The sequence below is a fragment of the Gossypium arboreum genome, chromosome 4 (assembly GCF_025698485.1).
Source record: "Gossypium arboreum isolate Shixiya-1 chromosome 4, ASM2569848v2, whole genome shotgun sequence".
Taxonomy (NCBI): domain Eukaryota; kingdom Viridiplantae; phylum Streptophyta; class Magnoliopsida; order Malvales; family Malvaceae; genus Gossypium; species Gossypium arboreum.
In genome coordinates this window covers 1,694,721-1,716,208 of record NC_069073.1, presented here as the reverse complement: position 1 = coordinate 1,716,208, position 21,488 = coordinate 1,694,721, and the positions used below count along the sequence as shown (strand labels likewise).

Below are 21,488 nucleotides of genomic sequence, written 5' to 3'. Positions count from 1 at the left end.
AAATGAAACTGCTTTGAGTATCGAGAATTTGTGAACTAAAATCCAAACAGTTTTTTTCTCCAATCTTCAACACTGACAGTTAGATCAACTTAGATCTAAAGTATATTTTTTTACTCATTGATAGGTACCGATAATCATCGCTTGGAAAATTTCAAATAGTTTAAAAACTATTTTATAACTTGATAAAGTTAAATGATTAAAATGTAAAGTTAGTAATAACTTACTGACATCGAGTGTAATTTAGTTTTATTATTACTTAATTAATTAATAAACCTAGTCTTATTATTTATTATTAATTCTTGAAATAACCGGCAGAGCCGGGTATAAAATCTAGCTACTGTTTAAAATGGAATATGAAAACATTGCGGTGGGCAGAGTAATTGAGTTGACAAGAAGCTACACCATCAGACACTCACTTCCATCAAAATGATAATCATGTTCAATCTCTGCAGGCTTCAGAAACTCATATTGGAAAGCCCGACAATCCCCATAATCACACCCCATCCCATGCTCCAATGAGTATTCAAAACCACCACCACCACCCATTATCTCTTTCCACACCATACAATCCATGTCTGTAATATCACTTGCTGCTGCTTCCTTGGCCTCCTGCTTTACGGATGGAAATGCAGCTGGGTTCAAATGATGATGCTTGGTTGGGATTTGGAAATGGGATCCCATTTGAGATTCCCAAGATTCAGAATCAGGGATGATTTGGGGAGCCCTGAATGAATCCGTACAGGTGTGGGTGCCAATATAAGTGATCTCATACATTTGGGGATCATCTTCCAATCTTTGGACTTGTTTCATGGCTCTACAACCTTGTTCATACTTGCGAGTGCACCTGAAGTAACTCCTGTACTTATCATAACAAGCTCAACATGATTAAGAAATTCACTCACATTTACTCTAATACTACATTGTTTGAATGAAATGAATGAATTACCTTGGGTGTATAGAATTGAGGATCTTCTTTTGCCCATACTTTCTCCAGGCTTGACCATCTTCCATTGTAGCTGAAACAACTGTCCATGCCTCAGCATCCCTCCTGGAACCAGTCACATCCAATTATTAATACAAATTTTATACATGTATGAACATCCAATTAAACATGTAGAATGAAGAAATCATACTTTCTCTTGTAACAGCCCCTCTTATCCTTAGAGCCAGGTCTCTTGCTGCTCTCACTACAACCCTCGGATCTCCGATCTTCACACCATGGGGAATCATCATTACAGGTTGTCTGGTTCTGAGAAACCTCAGAAGAGTCGATGCAACTCAGAGCAGAAATTGTGTGATTGAAAGATGTCAAGATGTTCTGCACAAGTATTTCCTCAGCCGACAAACGCCCACCTTCTTCAGAGGGATTATGGAAAAGAATCTGAAGCTGAGTAGCACACTCTTGCCCATGAACCAGTTGTTGAATAACCCTTTTCTTGTTATTTGACAGCGTTTCAGGCCAAGGAGAAAGAGTACCCATAACTATTACAAGCAAAAAACAAATAGAAGGCTAAGCCTCTTCTTTCTTTTAGTGCTTTACTTACACCTAGTGAAATATATATAGGATAAAGGAGCAAAAGAGGAAGGTTAGAAGCAAATCAAAGGAAAATGTAAGGAAATGGGAATTAGGAAAAGGAAGGAATTCCTCTGAGTGCTGACAAAAGCAAGCTGACGTTTGTTGATGATGGAAGGCTGATGCAACTTGTGATTTTTTCTGGAATTGACAAGCCTCTACTTTTTCCTTCACATCTGCCATTAACTAGTTTTCATCATTAATCCTTCCAAAACAATGTTCTTGTTTATAATAATAAATTTTATTCCAAGTTCATCTTATTTAACATGCCCTGAGAAGAATGCTAATTGAGTATGAAATTGAAATTGAAATTGAAATTGAAATTGGTCCTACATCAAATTAATGTAAAAAGTGGGAAAAGAAATGCATCTATATGTGATCACGAGGGAGGTTGGTTGATAGCAAAATTTCATGCTCATTTTTAAGTTTCGGTTTGATTTTCAAAAAATTAAAATAAATATTTTTTAATAAATTGAAAATATATTTAAAAAAATTTATATTCAAAAACATTAAAATAGTTTGTATCTAGAATAGTAGCAATATAATAGTAAAATGACGATAGGAAAAAAATTTTAGACAAATTTAAATCGGGCCAAGCAAAAAAAAATTACCTGAGGCTCAATCCATTTAAAAAACAGGTCTTAATTTTTGTTTAAATTTATTTTTTTAAACTTATATTTTTATTTAATATTCTTTTATTTTCCAGACAAGTCTTAAACGAATGATCCGGACATAACCAAGTCTAATTATAAGATAAAAATTGGTAAATATTGTGAAGGAGGGAGCATCGAGGAAGTGTTACACGCCAATGTTTACTATATCTAGAAAAAGAGTAGTAAGAAAAAGGCAAAGTGAATGAACAAAAAGTAAGGTCAGCCGCAATAGAGAGTCGAAACGTAAATGAGAAAAAGAGTAGTAAGAAAAAGGTAAAATGAATGAACAGAAAGTAAGGTCAGCCGCAATAGAGAGTCGAAACGTGAATGAGTGAGTGGGATAATTAATGTGGCTTCCACGAGTTTTCCTTTCCATGCTTCTAGATCCATACCAATTCCAATGTTTTGACTAAATGCAGTGAGAATCTTGAATAAGAGGGTTAGTCTGTACAATTGTCAATATTCCTCGCCAAGTGCAGTAAACAGGGAAGTTAGAAAAAAAGAAATTTAGGGTTTGAAATTAAATTATAATTTGTATTATAGTAAAATATAATTTTATTATTTTAAAAGATTAAATTAAAATTTTATCCTTTTAGGGATTAAAGTATAATTTTACGTTTATTAATTTAAAATTTTAAAAATTTTAAAGGGTCTAAATAAAAAAAAATCATTTTAAACGGGTCAGACCCCTTGCCAACCCTTAGTTATGCCCCTGAATGATAAGGTATATTAGAAAAAATAATTGTAAACCTCAAATATAAATCGTAAAAAGGACATGGGATTTCATTTTGGAAATTCACAACATTAAATCCAAAACTATATATTAAAATAAGTAATGTAGAAGTTAGTCTAACTATCCTTAGGTCCCTGTACTTTTTTAACTTCGGAATTTAGTCTCTCCACTCACTTTTTATTTTAGGAATTCTATCCATCTACTTGTTTGATTTAAAAATTAAAATTTAATCGATAACATTATTGATTAAACTTTAATTTTAAATCGAATATTTAAATATTAAAATATCACGTATTTAAAATAGAAAAAAACTAATAAAAGTGTTACCAATTAAATTTTAATTTTAAATTAATTGTAAAAATTAAATTCTTGAAATTAAAAATATTAAATTTTTAATTAAATATTTAGATGATTTTGTTGATTTATTTATTTTTAAGATTATTATTCTAATTGACACCAAGCAAGATTACAATCTAACATAAATTCTTACAAAAAATTTGGCCATAAAAATTCTTATAAATTTAAATAAAAATGTATTTAAAATAATTAATTTTGATAAATTATCATAAACTTAATTTAAATAATTAGTAGAATATATTATCAATAGTCATATTTTTATCTATACATAATTTATTTTTAATTTTTTAAAAAATAAAATAGTGACTATTTTGGTAGTTTAACGTTTAATATTTTACTATACCTTTATAGGACACTTGTCAACCTCTAACAATTCCATTGGAAATATATCAAAAATTTCTTAATATTATTAAATTAAGTAGATAATTACTTTATATAATAAATAATTAATTACTTAAATTAATATTTTTTCAATTTGGAAGTAATTATTATTTATTTAAATAAATTATTAATATAGGAAGTCAATGGCTACTTAATGTGGCTTCCTTGAGTTTTCCTTGCCTTGCTTCTAGAATCTTGAGTAAGATAATCATCAATATTCTATTCCATTTTCAATGATTAAGATTTAAGATTTGATTTTGGACTAAATTTGATATTTAGGTTTATTTTAGTATTTATATTTTTTGTCTAGTTTGATACTTGAACTTGACAATTAGGTCCTTTTAGTCTTTAAACTTGATAATTTTAAATGTTGGATGATGTGGTATTTTGAAATTGTACCACGTCATCACTTGAAATTTTTAAAATTTATATAATTTTTTAGATGATAATTTGATATAATATTAAGTTGTTACTTTCATTGTTTTAATTGGAATTAATTATTTTTGTGCATTAAAATAAAAAATGATTATCTTTTTCTGATTTATTTTCTCACATTTATTTCCTACCAACCATATGTTGAGTCATTGAAACATCTTTGGCACAACGGAATTTAAAATACAACGGTCTCACACCATGGATCCATGTGCGAGATAATAGATCTAGGATAGAGAAAGTTCAGAATATAAATTTTAATTGGACCCTAACTTATGTGACAAATTAAAGATAATCTCATTTTTTTCCCGATTCCAATCTCTTGACCATATGGTGTGACTTTGGAGGATCTTGTATCATTGGTAGTAATATTAAAATATTTCTAATATTACAAATAATGAGTGGTTTCTAGCGATGCATCACTCAGGGGCGAAGCCAGAAATTTTTTTTTTAGGAGAGGCTAATGTGCAATTTTACATTTATTAATTTAAAATTTTAAAAATTTTAAAGGGTCTAAATGAAAGAAATTTCATTTTAGAGGGGACCGGAGCCCATGCCAACCCCCCTTAGATACACCCCCGACATCATTACTACTCAAGTTGCAAGAAGTTGTGGTCTGACATAATTTTCCGGTGATAATATTAATATGTAGTCTATCCATTTGTTCGTGATATCAAGATTAACCACAAGTCATGAAATAGTCACATTTGTATGGTCTAATCTTTTATTTTTCTGAATACCAAATAGACTAAGATATATAAGTGAGAATGGTATCTTATATCAACTCATTTGAGACGTCCATGCATTTTTAGTCTAATTCTATCAAGAGGCCATAGACATCGATTCCATTAAATAGGAGGGGAAAATCTTTTAATAGTCACTTACATCTTACTATCAAGCTTGTGGTATATCTAACAATATCCTTTATAGTACATCTAATTATAGAAGATGCTTGATTGCATTAAAATATATGACTATCGATATTAAGAACTATGGTGATCTCAAATTTAAGGATCAATCGCATACACCATTATTGCTCTAAGAATTTTTGTGACTTTCGCATAATAATCCAAGAATATTCTCATGACAGGCCGATCCAATAGATTAATATCCAATTGATTAATCTTTGAAATGAACTCATGCGTTTTGTTGACTCAATTTCAGGTCCTATAAAATTATTTTCTATATCAGTTTGATACTTAAAGTTTTCAACCGTTTGTCACTTTACCTCAGTCATTAATGGCATTAAAAAGATGGAATTTCTACTTTTTGGAGAATAAATTCAAACTATCGAAAAATTGAGAAAATTAAAAGAATAGAAAAAATTTAGAAAATCTCAAAAAAATAAAAAGCAAAAAATATAGAAAATTATATAAAATTCTCATAAACTAAAAATATTATTGAAATAGCATTGTTTTATGTTTATTGTATACATAAATAATTATATTTAGCCAATATAAAAATAATTTGATAATTTTTTTTAAATATGTATAATTGAATAAAAATAAAGTTTCTTGTATATATTTGAACCATGATCAAAGTTCATGTATATAATTACAAAGTTCGTGTATATAATTGCATATTAAATCAACGTTTATACATAATTTTGAAATTACTCCCTTTTTTAGGCCAAAATCGAAATCCAAGAAGTTAGTATTTGGGGGCATATTAATAAAAGTAAAACTTTATTGGTAACTTTTTTGAATTTCATGTAATTTTGGCTAAGTATTGAATTACGATAATTTGAGAGAATATAAAATTTAAGAGAATTCGTTACAACTTCGGAAAAATTTGAAAAGAAAGTGAACTTCTCTTCTTAAATTTTTGAAGTTCGCTTTCTTTTCGAGTTCTTTTGAAGTTGTAGAGAACTAAGTTTTTAGGGTCTAATAAAATTTTTAAAAATCTTAAGGGTTTAAAATGAGGATTTTTAAAATTTAAGGGATTAATTAAAATTTTCTAAAAATTTCAATGGAAAACCATAATTAGGAGGCCTAGGCCCATAAAGTGTAGATTGCAGAATAAGATGATGATCTTCTTTTTGCTCTTGCTGCTTCCCAACGCAACCCTGAGGATGTTATCATCATCATCTTCTTCTTCTTCTCAACCCATTTCTGTCTGATTCTTGCTGTGTCTCTGAGGATAAGAGTTGAACATCTTAAGGGGTTAAGGCATATGGAATCGTCCGACAGTCTAGTACAGCTCAAAATGCATCCCTCAATGGGACACCCTAAGAGTCAAGTTAAAGAAACAGATAATTTGTTTTGGAATCCCTGATGTAGGCCAAAGGAATAGGATGGTTTTGTGTTGTATCTTTATGGTTACTCCACTCTCATGTTCTGTTTTTCTTTTCCAGGATTGTTCTGTGCTTCATTATTTTACTTCTGGCTGTTGATCGTTCCAAGCTTATTACGATTTGATGACACAAGTTTTGCGGTGTTATAATATTCTTACCTGCAAACTGTTATGGCAATTAGCAGGTCAAGGAGTTCTTTGAGTTGAAATTTGGCGATTCACCATACATTCAAAACTTGTAAGGATTAGTATGGATGAAATGGCAAAATTTTAATCACCATAAAAAAGTTGAACATCCCCTACCTTGGAAGGAGGATGTTTTAACTGTCCTCCTTGCTGTATATAGGTAGTAGGTGGTGTTCGCAATAACCATGAAACTAGATTTGGGAAGTTCAGCAGGGGTCGAGAAGACTGTTCTCCATCTTAAAGCTCACACCCTTCAAAGTATTGACTCTGGCAAAAGCCACATGATAGTCATATTAGTGGTAGGAGTATTTTGGTGAAGGTCTATGTTGGGAGATGATTTTTGTGCGCAAACAAGGTTGTTGTTATGTGGTAGAAGGCAGACAGTAGTTGAAGGGGTTTTGGTTCTGATTTTCATTTATTTTACATTTTTTTTTTGAATTTCCGATATTTTCATCTTGAAAAAAATTAAATTCAAATAAACTAAAAATACTAAAATTCAGAATGAAACTGTTGATATGGCATTAAATTATTAAAATAGATAATATTTCTATTTCATATCATCTTTCCTCGTCATAAAAGTGCGAAAATAGGTAATTATGAAATCAATATCAAGAGAGTAAAATGAAGTTAGTTATTATCAATAACCTAGAATAAAAATTATTATTAAAAATATTAAATTTGAAATGAAATATAATATAAAAAATTTAAATTATTTTATTTTTATGAAATTAAAAAATGTGAATTTGTAACTTTATTTAATAAAATAATTATATGTATCATAATATCTTATAAATATTTTAATTAATTATAAAATCATTTTATTACTTATTATACTAAATAATAAATATTTTAAAATTTATTACCTATAAAGAAAAGTTATATGCATGAGTCTTTTAAATAGAAATTAATAAATAAAAGAGAGGATATATTTGTGAAAATGAGGTGTAGTGAATCAATTTAACCTTCCTATTTTGAGTGAGAATTTGAGGCTTTAGTGGCAAAAACACATTGATTAAGGCTGTAAAATTTGCTTTAATTACCTATTTACATGCTTTCAAGGTTACTATATTTTTATCTCTTTAAAAATTCAAAATATTTATAAAAATTTCAAAATTTATATATTTTAAAAAAATTAAAATTAAAAAAAGTTAAAATTTTAAAATAATTTTAAAATAATAATTCGGAGACCTAAATAAGTTAATTAATGATTCACGTTTATCATATTAAAGTATGTTAATTTTTATTATTTTGTTTTGAAAAAGTTTTCAAATATATATAGTTTCAAATTTATGTGCTCTAACATGTAATTAGTTATACAAGAATAATAATTTAATTTGATATGTTTAGTTTTTTAAGTTAACTTGAACAATTTCACTCGATTCGACTCGAATTTTATTTCATTCGACTCGATTCAACAAAAAATTCAAATCAAGTTAGGATGATAAAATAGGACTCGTGAACTCGATTAACTCGCAAAATTTTTCACTCAATTCGATCAAACACTCAACCTTACCCGATTGTCCGTCGAAATCTAGACCGATCCACTTAGACACTAACAATCATTAAGTTGCCACTAGAGATTAGCGTTTGATTGAATCGAGTCGAATCGAATGAAAGTTTTAAGTTAATTGAATTGATGAGTCTTATTTTATCATTCTAAGTTGATTTGACATTTATTTGAATCGAGTCAAGTGAAATGAAATTCAAGTCGAGTTGAATCGAATCGAGTGAAATTATTCGAACTAAATTAAAAATTTAAATATATCAAATTAAAATCTTGTTACATAATAACTAATTTTATATTAAAGGATATAAATTTGAAAAAAAATCATAACAAAATAAGAAATAAAATACTTTAATATGATAAATTTTAAATCATTAATTAACTTATTTATTTAGGTTTTAAAATTATTATTTAAATTTTTTAAAATTTTAATTTTCTTTATATATTTTTAAATTTTTTATAATTTTATTAAAAATGATGAATTTATTTATTTTTAAAATTGAGATATAGCGGATAGTTACATAAATTTGTTATTGGAATTACTAAAAAAAATGGAATAAAAATTCAATCATGCCACGTGGCGTCAGCTCTGTCATGCTTTGTTCTGATATTTTATTTTTGTTAGGAAGGAGAGTATGTATGAGGCCCCAAAAGCAACAACAAGACAAGACCCAATTGTTGATAATACTGTTTTGTCTTTGTAATAACCAAACTGTACACAAACTCTCCCTCCGTTTTCTTGTCTGTTCACTGAAGAAAATAAATATATATAATATCAAAAGGTCTTCCTTCAGTTTCTTAAAACCAAAATGGCAGTTTCATCATTTAGAAGCGGGCGTTTACCGTTGTTTCATCACCCTCAATTGCCTAATAAAGCCGCTTCAGCTGCTTGTACAACAAGATCGATTGGTGGGTTTAAGAAGCCAAATTGGCGTTTCAGTTCCAACCCCAATTGCGGAAGGGCCGTCTTTCTTTTTGCCCAGTACTCTCAACCATCTCAAGCTCAAACACAGCAGGATCGTTTCTCATCTCGTCTCCAAAGTAAGTACCCCATAAGTCGATTGCCCATCATTCTTTTTATTATTCTTGTTTTCTTGTTTGACCCTTTCATTTGTTGACATGATTGCAAAATCTTTTATTAGCATCATACTTAATAGTTTTGTCTTGTTATGGTTATCAGGTAGTCTTGAGAACTTACCCAAGCTGCTGGAGGATATCGTCCAGACATCTATAAGCACAGGTCCCCGAGGAGCCCTGAGGCTAGCTCAAGGTATTCAAGCCTTTGTTGGTGTTGGTGGGGAATGGCTTGCTGATGTCTCTAGGGTATTTTCCTCTTTTTTCTTTTGTCTTTTAAAGGATGCTGCTGTGCTTTGGTTATCCATAATCAAGCTATAGGAATTGACTGATTCTCCCTAAGTCTTTGCAGTCCACAAATGAACCTACTGGAATACCATCTCAGTTGCAGCTGGGGTTGCTTTCACCACTTTACTTAAGGAAACTGTTTGAGCGTATGGGTGCAACTTATATCAAATTAGGTCAGGTGAGTACTATGCTTTCCGCGGAAAAATTTCTTACTGATAATAAACTGCTTGATAAATTTTAAATGGTGTTATTGCTCTTTGATACCATATTACAACATTTGCTTAAATTTCTTCGTTATGTTGTGGGAGAGGCCATCATAGTTTTGGTGACATTTCCCGTAGAAAGAATTTACAACTTAAAATTTTCCCTGAATGTAATTGATTCTATTGTGGCTTTCATGTCTTTCAGTTAACCTTCTCGTGTAAATGTTATATCTTGTTGCTTATCCTAGATTACATTTTGCCAGTTCATAGCATCCGCACCAACACTCTTCCCACCAGAGTATGTTGAGGAATTTCAAAAATGCTTTGACAGAGCTCCTGCAGTTCCTTTTGAAGATATTCAAGCAATCTTGCGTGAAGAATTAGGGAGACCAATTGATAGCATATATGAATATATTGATCCAACACCAATTGCCTCAGCTTCTATAGCACAGGTCTTGATCTATCTATCTTTTTTTCTTTTTTAAATTTCGTAGTGCCACCTTCCCCTTTCTATATTTGTCCCCAAAATTACTTGTATGTTATGGGAAGCGTTTGTAATTATTGATTAGAACTGTACATTTTCATACCTAGGTACATGGTGCAAGGCTTAAAGGCTCCCAAGATGATGTAGTTATAAAGGTATTGAAACCTGGAATCAAGGACATTTTGGTGGCAGACCTCAACTTCATATATATAGCAGCTCGAATATTGGAGTTCCTAAATCCTGATTTCAGTCGTGCTTCACTGGTAAAAATGAGATTGCAAGCTTTAAAGTTTCCTTCTTTATTTGATTATCTGTGCTGTTCTATTATTTACTTTTACTTAGCTAAGTTGGAGATAAGGAAGAGAATACCAGACCCCTTTTTTTTGAGGTAAAGGTTATCTCTTTGCTTAGGTATCATTTTGCTTGGTAATTATTTGGCCAAAACAGCAAATGTTGGATCAGTTAGCAAGCTTAGCTCAATAGCATGTGTGCAACTAATCTCTGAAACTACATAAGCCTGGGATATTTTTGCATTTTATTGCATCCTTTTCTATCACACTTTAAAGTTCTGATGTTTAAAAAGCTTTTATTATAAGGTATTTTTCCTTTCAGTAGGTTGGTATTGTTAAAGATATACGGGAATCCATGCTTGAAGAAGTTGATTTCAATAAGGAGGCTACAAATATTGAATCCTTCAGGAGATATCTTGAAGTCATGGGATTAACAAGGCAGGCAACAGCCCCGAGAGTGTATAACTATTGCAGCACGCGGCGAGTTTTGACTATGGAGAGGCTTTATGGAGTTCCTCTTACTGATTTAGACTCTATAAGCTCTCTTGTCTCTAGCCCAGAGAATAGTCTTATAACTGCACTTAATGTCTGGTAAGACTTGAATGATTGACATGCTTTTTGAAACTTGAATGTATATAATGAGACACAGGAATGCAGTTGAAGCATTTATGTTGTTGACTTGAACAATATGCGCAGGTTTGGTAGTTTACTTGCTTGTGAAACCTTCCATGCTGATGTGCATGCAGGCAATTTATGGTTACTGCGTGATGGTCGCATTGGGTTTCTTGATTTTGGTAAGTTTCTTTTTTCCTTTGGTGTCTGGTTCATCCAACTTTAATCTGATATTTTCTATTTTAGGGTGAAGGAGCATCAGTCGCTAATTTTGGATATATGACCCTACTTAGCTTTTGGCATTTTGTGCAGTTAAGAAATGAGCTTGAATGGTCATATTTGTTAATTTGATCGCAATAGGTTAGATTTGATTGTTGGGATGTTACATGTTGGCTTGTTGACCTAACGTTCTTAGCAACTTCTTTATGCTGGAAATGTTGTCTTCCTGTGCATGATATCCGAACTGGAACACCAAAGCAATTACATCTTTTTATCTGATGATGCTTCCGAAAGTAGACCTAAGAAGATCCTATTTGATTATAATTAGGACTTGAAAGGGGTTCTCTTCATGTTCTTTCTTGACATCCATTATTAACCACAGTTAGCATTAACTTATAAGCGTTGAACTCTAATTAAAATGGTTGCATCCTACGTTAAAATTTAAAGATGTTGCAATTGCATTGTTGATTTTATATGATTCCTATGTTTTAGTTTTATTGTCAACAAGCAATAGTATATTTCTCATTAGATTATTTGAATATACAGGTATTGTTGGACGAATATCACCAAAGACATGGGCTGCTATGGAAGTTTTTTTGGCATCCATTGCAACTGAAGAGTATGAATCAATGGCATCTGCCTTGATTGAAATGGGTGCAACCAATCAGAATATTGACTCCAAGGCCTTTGCAAGAGATTTGGAAAAGATATTTTCATCTATACAGGCAAGTATATGAAACCCAAGATGCTTACCAAGAACACATAAACAAACAATATCCTTGGAAGCGCATGTGCATTCACTCACAGGCACAATCACAAAACCCTCCATTTAAACAGATAAATTACTGTTGACCTAATATTACTTTGCCTTGGACCAATAAGTTGACTCTCATGGATCATTTATCCACTGGTATATAAGCTATTGATAAACCATCAGAGACTTTTGAGGCATTACTGTTCAATTTTATAGGTATTGTTTGTGTTGACTGTAAATAAAGTTGAGTTCTGTAGTGGGAACATGAAGAACTCTTATTTTCTAAAATCCACTGAAAGATGCTGACCGGCAAATCTCCTTGACTAATTAGTTATCTCTTATGAAGTTCCTGGTCAAACTTTCTCTTGTTCAAGTTCTAAGCTTTTTTTTTTTTTTTTTTTAATCAATGCAGGAACTTGATACAGAGGTAGTCGTTGCCACTGCCCGAGGGACAAATACAAATGCAACTGCTGTCTCTGCAAATATAATTGTTGATGAGAGACAGATGAATGCACTTTTTCTTGATGTGGTAAGCTTTTTTATTATATGAACTATGAAGTTCGTTATCAAAGTTTTTAAGCCAATAAGGCAACAGTTAACATCAATTATCATGTCAAACTTGAATTACATCTGATATTTGGACTCCCAGTTCCCTTTTATTATAAATTCTAGTATTGCCATAATATGTCTGGTATATTTAAAGGCCGTTGCCATGGCATATTCTCTCTTTTCTTTTCAAACATTTCAGTGACCAAATACAGAGGCAAATTATTTCTGTGAATTATAGTTTGACTAGAAGTAAAAGGGGATTGTTAACGTATTCGAGAGTAATTGCGACCTTCATGGATCTTTTTTATGGTGATATTAATCTCCAGGTCATTTCTAATTTTTCGGCTCTTTGCAGGTTCGGGTGAGTGAGTCATATGGACTGCGATTTCCGAGGGAGTTTGCACTTCTAATGAAACAACTTCTGTATTTTGACCGTTATACACGGTTGCTTGCCCCTGACATGAACATGCTTCAGGATCAAAGGATAACCATTGTGTCTAATAGAAGAAGAAGCAACTATAGAGACAACTTAAGATAGAAAATGCAATTAAAGATGTATAAGATTTTGCTTATTTTCTTTTCCCTTCTTTTATGTATATGCAAGGAAAACTGAAGGGGACTAAATATTATGTTCAGTGCAACTTGTAGAAAAAGCTGAAAAGAACAATATTTTTCTATGAAATAATTAGAGGTTGGACTATAATGTCGACTGGGACCTTCATATATTTTAAAATATGTGACTGTATAAAACACAGCCACCTCAAAACCCGACTTCCTTATGACGTGTTCACATTCGTTTTCTAAAAACAGTCTATTTTTCTAAATTTTCAAAAAACAGTCTATCTAGCAGTTTTTTTTTTATATATATATGGCTAATTGAGGCAGGCATATATGTATCGATAATGGAAAAATGTTGTTGTGAGTGGGTTTGAGAACAAAGACGTGGTCCCTAATGAAAGTATAGTTCGGATAATAGCATTGCTCCCATGCCTTGAGGTTCTCGTAAAAATACTCGGTTGAGTTGTCCACTTTAAAAGTATGGATTATCAATTCATTGATTCAACCAACTTATACTCCCACTCGTGCTCGCATAACAGCCGTCGACCGGGACCTCTACTTAGGCTTGACACTTGAACTTATAAAGCATCGTCACTCGAAATTTGATTTGCATATGATGGGTTTTTAAGTTAATCACAATACGTGTGTGTCTCCAAGTGCTATTGCATCATTGGCGACTAAATAATTCTGACAAAAAATTTAAACACTAAAGCAGGAAGAAAAATCTAGAGAGAGAAAATTTTAAAGGTAAGGGATTTAGGCCGGGGAGTCCCCCTTTTAAAGGCCGGGAGAAGATAGTGGAAGGAAAAAGAAAAGGAGAAATATGCTTCGTGTGTGTTGAAAGTTGGGAGAGAGAAAACGCATCCAGCTGGAGCGTTTTCCTCTAAACGTGTTAGGGAAAATGCTTTCAGCTGGATGTGTTTTATGTCTCCTAACTTTTACCACCTACTCTCCGTGCTTTGCTCCCGAGAATCCCGAGTGCTGTGCCGGTTCTGATTGTCAATATTAGCAGTTAGTACGATTACAGGCCATTGTACTACAACTACAAGGCATGGATTGCAAAACAGAAGGCTATGGAGAAGATGCATAAGGGTTGGGACGAGTCCTACAAGTATTTTATTTCGAACTGACACCTAATAAAAAATATTATTTTATTTGGAATCGGGCCGTATCCGTATCTTGTAAACAATACTGATAAAAATACATATAGGTGCTGACCATTACAGTGCCGGCACAAAAAAAAATTATTATTTTTCTCCCGGCCCAATCAAGCCGTAACTATTACACGATAATGGAGTTAGGTGTCGGCCATTGGGATGCCGGCACCTTCCGATACTGTACATTTCAAGTAATTCCGGTCATATTTTTAAAAAATGAGTTATTTTCGTAATTAAAAAAGTTTTGGGTTGAAAAAAAGCCCTAGAAGAAAACCCGAAAAACACCCTACCCCTAACCCCAATGGAACCCTGACGAAAGGAAAGCTGAAAAGAACAATATTTCTTGTATGAAATAATTACAGTAAAATGAACAGAACTTGTATAGCTTCCTTGAGTTATAAGAATGCAGGATATTTTAGCATCATCTCAAATACAAATTAATTTGACTAAATAAATCAAGTCAATGTCTCCTCTATTAACTTTCATGAACTCATAATACAAAACCTGAGAATTACTCTGTTCTATAATAATTCTTAATAAAGGATAGGATAAATGCTTTTCTGTTTCTTCCTATGCTGCTATATAGATAACAATGCCAAGAAAATCATCCCCTCTGGAATCTCAGGATTGATGATTCTTCCTTTTCATCCCGACATGATGAATCTCATACCCTGAAGTTATAATCATGAAATAGGTCACTGAGCCTTTCGTGCTACTGTTGCAGCAACTTGCCAGGAAAAATGTTGCTTTAATCAGAAGCAAAATTATTACCTTGGGAAACAAACATTACAGTCTAAGATATTTAGTCTGATGTTTCACCGGAGTGGACTGAGCTTGTGCCCGATATGGATGACACCAATCCATATATCAGTTGGCTTGGTGAAGAATATCCCATGAGGTGATGAAGCGATGTACCACCAGTTGGTGGCAACTCTTCAAGGGACACTTCCTCTGACCTGGACATAGTTGAAGAAGGTTCAGCTGAATCAAAAGTTTCTGTTGAAGTTTTATGTTTGTTTTGAGACTGCTTCAAAACAAAGTCCTTCCTCTGTTCCATATGCTCGTAAGAACTAGAAAACATAGTTTTGGTGTCAGTATTGCCAGGAGAAACAGGATCTCCATCAGTGAAGCAGCTTTTACTGAAAGTGTGACTACAATCATCAGAGTTAGACATAGGATCTGCTTGCAAAACACCATGGCTACAAGATGCTAATGTTGAAATCGCTGCATTAATTGCCTCACTGCGGTCACTGACTTCACATGGTGGAGGTGCTGCAGCAACAAGTTCATATGGCACTATATGGATTCCTTTTACAAATGAAAACTTAAGTATCTTTGTACAAGCACCACATCTTAGCTGATGCAACTTCCTTTTGAAAAGTAAAAAGTCTGCCGGTAACTGCAATGTTGTGAAGCAAAAATAACAGGTTACAAAAGGTGCTCCACCTGCGGTGGGCCGGAGATGTCGCCTGACTGAATGATTTTTCTCCCTCAAATACCGATTCAGCTCATGATCTCTGTACCTCTGATCATCAGATTTAATTACATGCGTCCAATTAGAAAAATCAGACTCTAAATATCTTAGTGGAGTAGAAGAGCAAGAGCTAGAGGAATTGCAACAACTATGACCGAGGTGAGCTCTACAGAGTTCTCGGTCATGTCGAAAGACGGGTGGATGCAACTGTTCTGAACTAAGCTTCCAGTCTTGAGGATGGCAGTATAAACAGGAGTTGTCAATGCTATATCTAGTGTCTATTCCACCTCCTGAGAAAGGCATACAAGCGAATCCACCTTGCTGGCTCCAGCTGCTCTTCTGCCCATGTCTTCCATGATATCTAGGATAAAAGTTTTCATCCTCAGGTGGCTCCTGACAGCAATATTTAGGAAAATGGTTTTGCCTCCATGATGCATCAGTGGAAGACCTTCCATTGAGATGGCATGTTTTGGTAATTTGATCCTGCAGTTCACGCACCATTCTTAGCAGTTTCATGTTTTCTTGCTCATTGCACTCAATCTTCTCATGCGGATAGAAGGTTGAATCAAAAGGGAACTCATCCTGCGATTCACGTGAAGGGCCAGCATGCTCGTACTTGCGCAGGGAAGCCTTTCTAGAGAAAGGAATGTGAGATGGACATTCATCTATGTCAAGTCTTGGCCAGTTTCCAGGTTCTAGGGGTTCATCTCGATGCCGCCTGCTGTATTTTTGTGTGGCAAAATGCTTCTTGTTGGACAAATCTGATGACAGATTTCTTGCAGGATCTTGCATTCCAGAACTACCATCCATCGTACCTCTGGCTGATAACTTGTCCCTTGGGTGTGTTTCTTCAGGAACAAGATAGCTAGCAGCCTTGTAACTATTTTTAAGAGAATGTAATTTCTGATCATCCATTCCACCATCAGGACCACTGAGCCCAGAACTGGGGCTACCAAAATCCGAAGTTTCAAAAGTATCAACAGACCTTAAACGGTCAAACACGAGTTCAGTTTTCTGAGGTTGCTCCAAGAGATTATCTGAAACAGTTAAATTGATTTCTCTTGTAGCTTGTGGGTTGTTATTGGCTTCTAACCGCAAGGTATCGTCATTGGCCTCTGCGACACTCTCATCATGAAGCTCTGTGGATTTAAAACAAGTGCCACTGGAAACTCCTTGCTGCTCAGCATTGCAATATTCTAAATTTTCCAACTGGAGCTGTCCTTTATTTGATCCATTTTCATCAAGCTTTTCACAATCACTATAACTATAACTACTACTGGATCTGGATGTATCACGATCCTTCTTGTGGTGCCCTTCAATAGATAAGTTGTCAGCAGCTTGCAAGTGGTGCCCTTCAATAGATAAGTTGTCAGCAGCTTGCAAGACAGAGGTGCTTTTGGCAATGGATTTTTGAGTTTTCGCTGCAAGCAAGATTAATCGTCATTTAACCATCTTGGAAAGAGTAATATAAGAAGCAAGAGATGATTTTGATTGGCAAGAAGCATGAAAAGTTTGACATTTAACAAGAAGGAAATTACCAACAAGAATAGCATCACAGCCTCCACATCTATAAACAGGAAAATCTGGGACTTCCTGAAGAACCAATCGACATTTAGGACATCTAACTAGTCGAACTTTTGGATTTGTTCCACCCGTCATAGTTTTTCCACAAAACCAGGGATCATCACCTGTCTACCATTGTCTTCTGCAACAGTCAACTATCAATCGCAAGTATATATATATATAGTTGTAGCAGTACTGAAACAAACCAATATCTCCCAGGCTCTGCAAACAGATGGATATATAATACAATTTACAACAAAAGAATGGAATTGGAAAGGAAGGGAAAGGTGGGTCTTTGGTCTATGGTCTATGGTCTATGGTCTATGGTATATGGAAGTGGAGTGAGAGTGGGTTTGGGGGGTTTCGTAATGTTTAAGAAGGCTTTATTTAGTCAAAACCCTGACTTCCAAAGCCAAGACATGACAACCTCATCATCATCACCATCTTCTGCTGCTACCTTTATTTGTTTTTGTGCAGTCTGAATAAGGTAAAGGAGGAGAGGAGGAGTACTTTAAGTTGGCGCCGATGAAATTTAAGGTAAAGCAATGGGGGACAAGGAAAAGGGAACTGTCTGATGAGATGGCATAATACCTGTCGGTGTCTTAGGTGAAGTTGAATGTTACATTTAACTACCCTTTTAATGCTTTTTTTTTTCTTATTAATATTTTAAAAACAATCATATTGTTTTTTTTAATAAAAATGATGTTAAAGCCTTAAATTTTAACGGTGTTGACGTAATAATTTGTATAACAATTGACATATACTTTTTTAAAATAATATCAGATTCAATTATTACAGATTTATTCTAAACATGTCAATATTCACTTAATTTTTACGATAAATTATATTGAAATATGTAAAAACCTTTATTAAAGCATTTTTGTTATATGATCATTTGAAAAGATTTAGCTCTTACGTGTATAACTTCTAAAAGAATGGATCCTAATTTTTAATATTTAGCCTTGAAAAAATTAATTTGACTTTTTTAAAATATCGATAGTTAAGTTTAGATAAAATTTAATAAAATAAAATAAAATCCAAATTGTATAAACCAATAAAAAGAGGTAAGGTGTGTGAGTGAGTTATAATAATAATTTCATTGTTTAATTTATGAGGAAAGTTTATGTCACAGCTAGAAGAAGTCAACCCTATACTTAGGATTTAAAATTTGAATGACATAGACATATTTTACTACTTCAAAATACAAATTAAAATTAGGGTAAACTATAAAAAATAGTCACTTTTATTTGTCTCAGATCATATTTTAGTCACTTATGTTCGAAATGTTACGTTTTAGTTACTTACGTTATCGTTTTGTTATGAAGTGGTCACTCTACCATTAAGCTCTTTTATTTCCTTAACGGTAGTCCTACGTGATAGTCTAAATGAGTTTAAATGCCAACTTAGATGCCCTACGTGGCAATCCAAATTAAATTTATTTAATTAAAAACATATTTTCATCCTAGCAACTAAACATCAAAGTTGGCATTTAAAACCCATTTCGATTATCACATAGGATTGTTATTAGGGAGGTAACAGAGTTTAGCGGTAAAATGACCACTTCGTAATAAAACGATAATGTAAGTGACTAAAACGTAACATTTCAAACATAAATAACTAAAATGTAATCTGAGACAAACAAAATAATTATTTTATAATTTACCCTTAAAAGTGATCAAATTTGGATAAAGTTTAAATTTCACTATTGTTAACATTATTACCATTTTTCTTATTTATTATAATTATTATTGTTATTGTTTATTAATATTAATATTGTTTAAAAAAATTATATCTATAACTATAATTTATTAATATACTATTGTAAATCCACTTATAATTAAGTGATTAACAAGTAGTTAAGCTAGAAAATACATGAAATTAAGAAATAGAGATGAAGAGAACAATAATGAAATTTTAGGGTAAAGTACCAAAATAGTAACTTTTGTTTGCCTCTGGATACATTTTAGTCACTTATATTTGAAATATTAAGTTTTAATCACTTATGTTATTATGTTGTAATATTTTAGTCATTGAATCCTTAATTGTTGTTAATAGTGTAATGATAAGCTTACATGACACATTAAATCATCATTTCAAATAAAAATTTAGGTTAAATTTACAATTAGTCCTATATTTTTCATTTTGAGCAATTAAATTTTTTTCTTTTATGTTCTTGCAAGTTTCTTTTTTTTTCATTCTCCCTTTGTTTTCCTCCTTTATTCATTTTTTTAACGTAGTTTTTCTATGTTTTTCATTTGTTAAAACTAGTCCACAAGCTCGTCTCACTCGTGAAAATTAAATTGTTCAAAAAATAAAAGTATAGAGACTAGTTTTAACAAATGGAAAACATAGAAAAGCTACATTAAAAAAATAGAGAAGGAAGAAGCAGAAGAAAATGAAAAAAAAAAAGTTAGATGAACATAAAAGAAAAAAATTAAATTGCTCAAAACGAAAAAATATGGGGACCGATTGTATAAATAAACCAAAATTTTTGTTTGAAATGATGATTTAACGTGCCACGTCAGCTTACCGTTACATCGTTAACGGCAATTAACGGCTCAGTGACTAAAATGTTACAACGCGATAACGTAAGTGACTAAAACATTACATTTCAAACATAAATAACTAAAATGTAACCTGAGGTAAATAAAAGAGACTATTTAGGCAGTTTACCCTGAATTTTTAACATAATAAATCTAATAAGGTATATCTAATGGCTAAAATTAATTGATGGACATGTTACTGGAAATCCATGGCTAATAGCATGGTTATCTAGTAACTTAATAATTGTGATGGTTAAATTGTATTCAAGAGCTTTTTAATCCCTCAACTAATCCCTCTAATTTAGTTACCTTACAATTTAGACCTTCCGTAATAATTATTAACTTCTTCAATAAGTTAAGTATTTACCTCCCTTTACTCGTTCTTATTTCGGAAACCTCTCGATTGAATTTAGTCTGAGAATCGAATTTTTCAACGCTAATGAAAAATAGATCGCCTTCGTACCTATTTTTCCCAACAAGGTCATGTATGACAAGTGTATTGAGGGCAACTCCCACACTTTTATAGCTTTAAACCTCTTCAAGAAATAATAATTATTAACTTCTCTAATAAGTTAAGTATTTACATCCCTTTGCTCGTTCTCATTTTAGAAACCTCTCGATTAAATTTGGCCCAAGAATCGGATTTTTCAACGCTAAAGAAAAATAGATTGCCTTCTTACTTATTTTCCCAACAAGGTCATGTATGACAAATGTATTGAGGGGTACCTACCACACTTTTATAGCTTTAAACATCTTCAACAAAGCTATCAACATCAGTTATAACTTCTTCAGAACTTCCAGTCATAAGTATATATCATCAACATGGACAATTAGGTAAAGTAACAATAACTTTTGTCCCTAGTATAAACAAGGATGTGTCAAATTTTGAGGCATGGAAATGGAGGCTTGTCAGGAACTCTTTCAGGTTGTTACACCAATTCCTTGGGGCCTGTCATAGCTTATATAATGCTTTTTGCAACTTACAAACTAATGGTGTACCATTTGCTCCAAACTTTTAAAAGCATGGTGGTTGAACTATATCTACTTTCATGGTTTGCCATTAATTTGAAACTGCAAGAGAAAACAAAATTTTCACTATAGGAGAATTTACTGCAGAACTGACCTGGAACTTGAGAGTTGCCCTGAGCTACTAATCTTGACTTGAAGTAATTCACAGTTCCATCAACATTTCTGAATAACCATTTGCAACCTATTGGCTTCCTTCCAAGTGGTAAGCTCACTACAGACCAGGTGTCATTAGCTAAAATGATTATAATCAGATTTTCTACTATATTTCTTTTGGCATTGACATCTAGCTTCATTTAAGAATTATGGTGGCCAACTACCAATTAGGTTTCTTCCTTCCTAAGTCAACATAGTTCTATGCAACTGTGAGGGCTTCATTGATTATTAATCATCTACAGCCTGCATTACATATCCTAAATAACTTGATCATTCTTTTGGAGCCCTGCATTTGTTAAAGGTAGTTTGAAGAATAAGTTCAAAATAGTACTCTCTAATGAATAGCAATGCCGTCCTCTTTTTTATAATATGTTGACAAAATTTTGGTAACAAGTTCTTCTCTGAATGATTAAAGTCAGTAGATATC

The 21,488-nt window shown here is 32.5% G+C and overlaps 3 protein-coding genes across 5 annotated transcripts; 1 reads left to right on the top strand and 2 right to left on the bottom strand.

The window, feature by feature from the left end:
• Positions 1-264: 264 nt before the first annotated feature.
• LOC108459758 (probable WRKY transcription factor 70) lies at positions 265-1,560 on the bottom strand. Its single transcript, XM_017759161.2, has 3 exons — positions 1,134-1,560; positions 947-1,048; positions 265-856 (listed from the first exon to the last, which is right to left on the bottom strand). Exons 1-3 carry the CDS (start codon positions 1,478-1,480, stop codon positions 397-399), a joined length of 909 nt encoding a protein of 302 aa, XP_017614650.1. The 5' UTR covers positions 1,481-1,560; the 3' UTR covers positions 265-396.
• Positions 1,561-8,762: 7,202 nt separating this feature from the next.
• On the top strand, positions 8,763-13,287 carry LOC108458021 (uncharacterized aarF domain-containing protein kinase At5g05200, chloroplastic). 2 transcript variants are annotated; one of them, XM_053027183.1, is made up of 10 exons: positions 8,763-9,152; positions 9,292-9,434; positions 9,529-9,651; positions 9,940-10,128; positions 10,268-10,423; positions 10,776-11,041; positions 11,147-11,244; positions 11,828-12,006; positions 12,448-12,564; positions 12,940-13,287. In XM_053027183.1, exons 1-10 carry the CDS (start codon positions 8,921-8,923, stop codon positions 13,120-13,122), a joined length of 1,686 nt encoding a protein of 561 aa, XP_052883143.1. In that variant the 5' UTR covers positions 8,763-8,920; the 3' UTR covers positions 13,123-13,287. The 2 variants fall into 2 exon arrangements, with proteins under 2 accessions (XP_052883143.1, XP_017612741.1); XM_017757252.2 differs by having other exon boundaries at positions 8,764-9,152; positions 9,538-9,651.
• A 1,453-nt stretch (positions 13,288-14,740) lies between these two features.
• Positions 14,741-17,944, bottom strand: LOC108459573 (protein ENHANCED DISEASE RESISTANCE 4). 2 transcript variants are annotated; one of them, XM_017758962.2, is made up of 3 exons: positions 17,312-17,944; positions 15,071-17,194; positions 14,741-14,970 (listed from the first exon to the last, which is right to left on the bottom strand). In XM_017758962.2, the coding sequence occupies exons 1-2, from the start codon at positions 17,430-17,432 to the stop codon at positions 15,102-15,104; spliced, it is 2,214 nt and encodes a 737-aa protein (XP_017614451.1). In that variant the 5' UTR covers positions 17,433-17,944; the 3' UTR covers positions 14,741-14,970; positions 15,071-15,101. The 2 variants fall into 2 exon arrangements, with proteins under 2 accessions (XP_017614451.1, XP_017614450.1); XM_017758961.2 differs by having other exon boundaries at positions 14,741-17,194.
• Positions 17,945-21,488: the final 3,544 nt, after the last annotated feature.

Bases quoted from the DNA above. Each gene is read 5' to 3' on its own strand.
- LOC108459758 (XM_017759161.2), bottom strand. From the start codon at position 1,480: ATGGGTACTCTTTCTCCTTGGCCTGAAACGCTGTCAAATAACAAGAAA. The intron at 1,049-1,133 runs GTATGATTTCTT...GACTGGTTCCAG, and splicing joins AGGGGCTGTTACAAGAGAAA to GAGGGATGCTGAGGCATGGA. The intron at 857-946 runs GTAATTCATTCA...TGATAAGTACAG, and splicing joins CTCAATTCTATACACCCAAG to GAGTTACTTCAGGTGCACTC.
- LOC108459573 (XM_017758961.2), bottom strand. From the start codon at position 17,432: ATGACGGGTGGAACAAATCCAAAAGTTCGACTAGTTAGATGTCCTAAA. The intron at 17,195-17,311 runs GTAATTTCCTTC...TCTTGCTTGCAG, and splicing joins CTGTGATGCTATTCTTGTTG to CGAAAACTCAAAAATCCATT.
- LOC108458021 (XM_053027183.1), top strand. From the start codon at position 8,921: ATGGCAGTTTCATCATTTAGAAGCGGGCGTTTACCGTTGTTTCATCAC. The intron at 9,435-9,528 runs GTATTTTCCTCT...ATTCTCCCTAAG, and splicing joins GGCTTGCTGATGTCTCTAGG to TCTTTGCAGTCCACAAATGA. The intron at 12,007-12,447 runs GCAAGTATATGA...TAATCAATGCAG, and splicing joins AGATATTTTCATCTATACAG to GAACTTGATACAGAGGTAGT.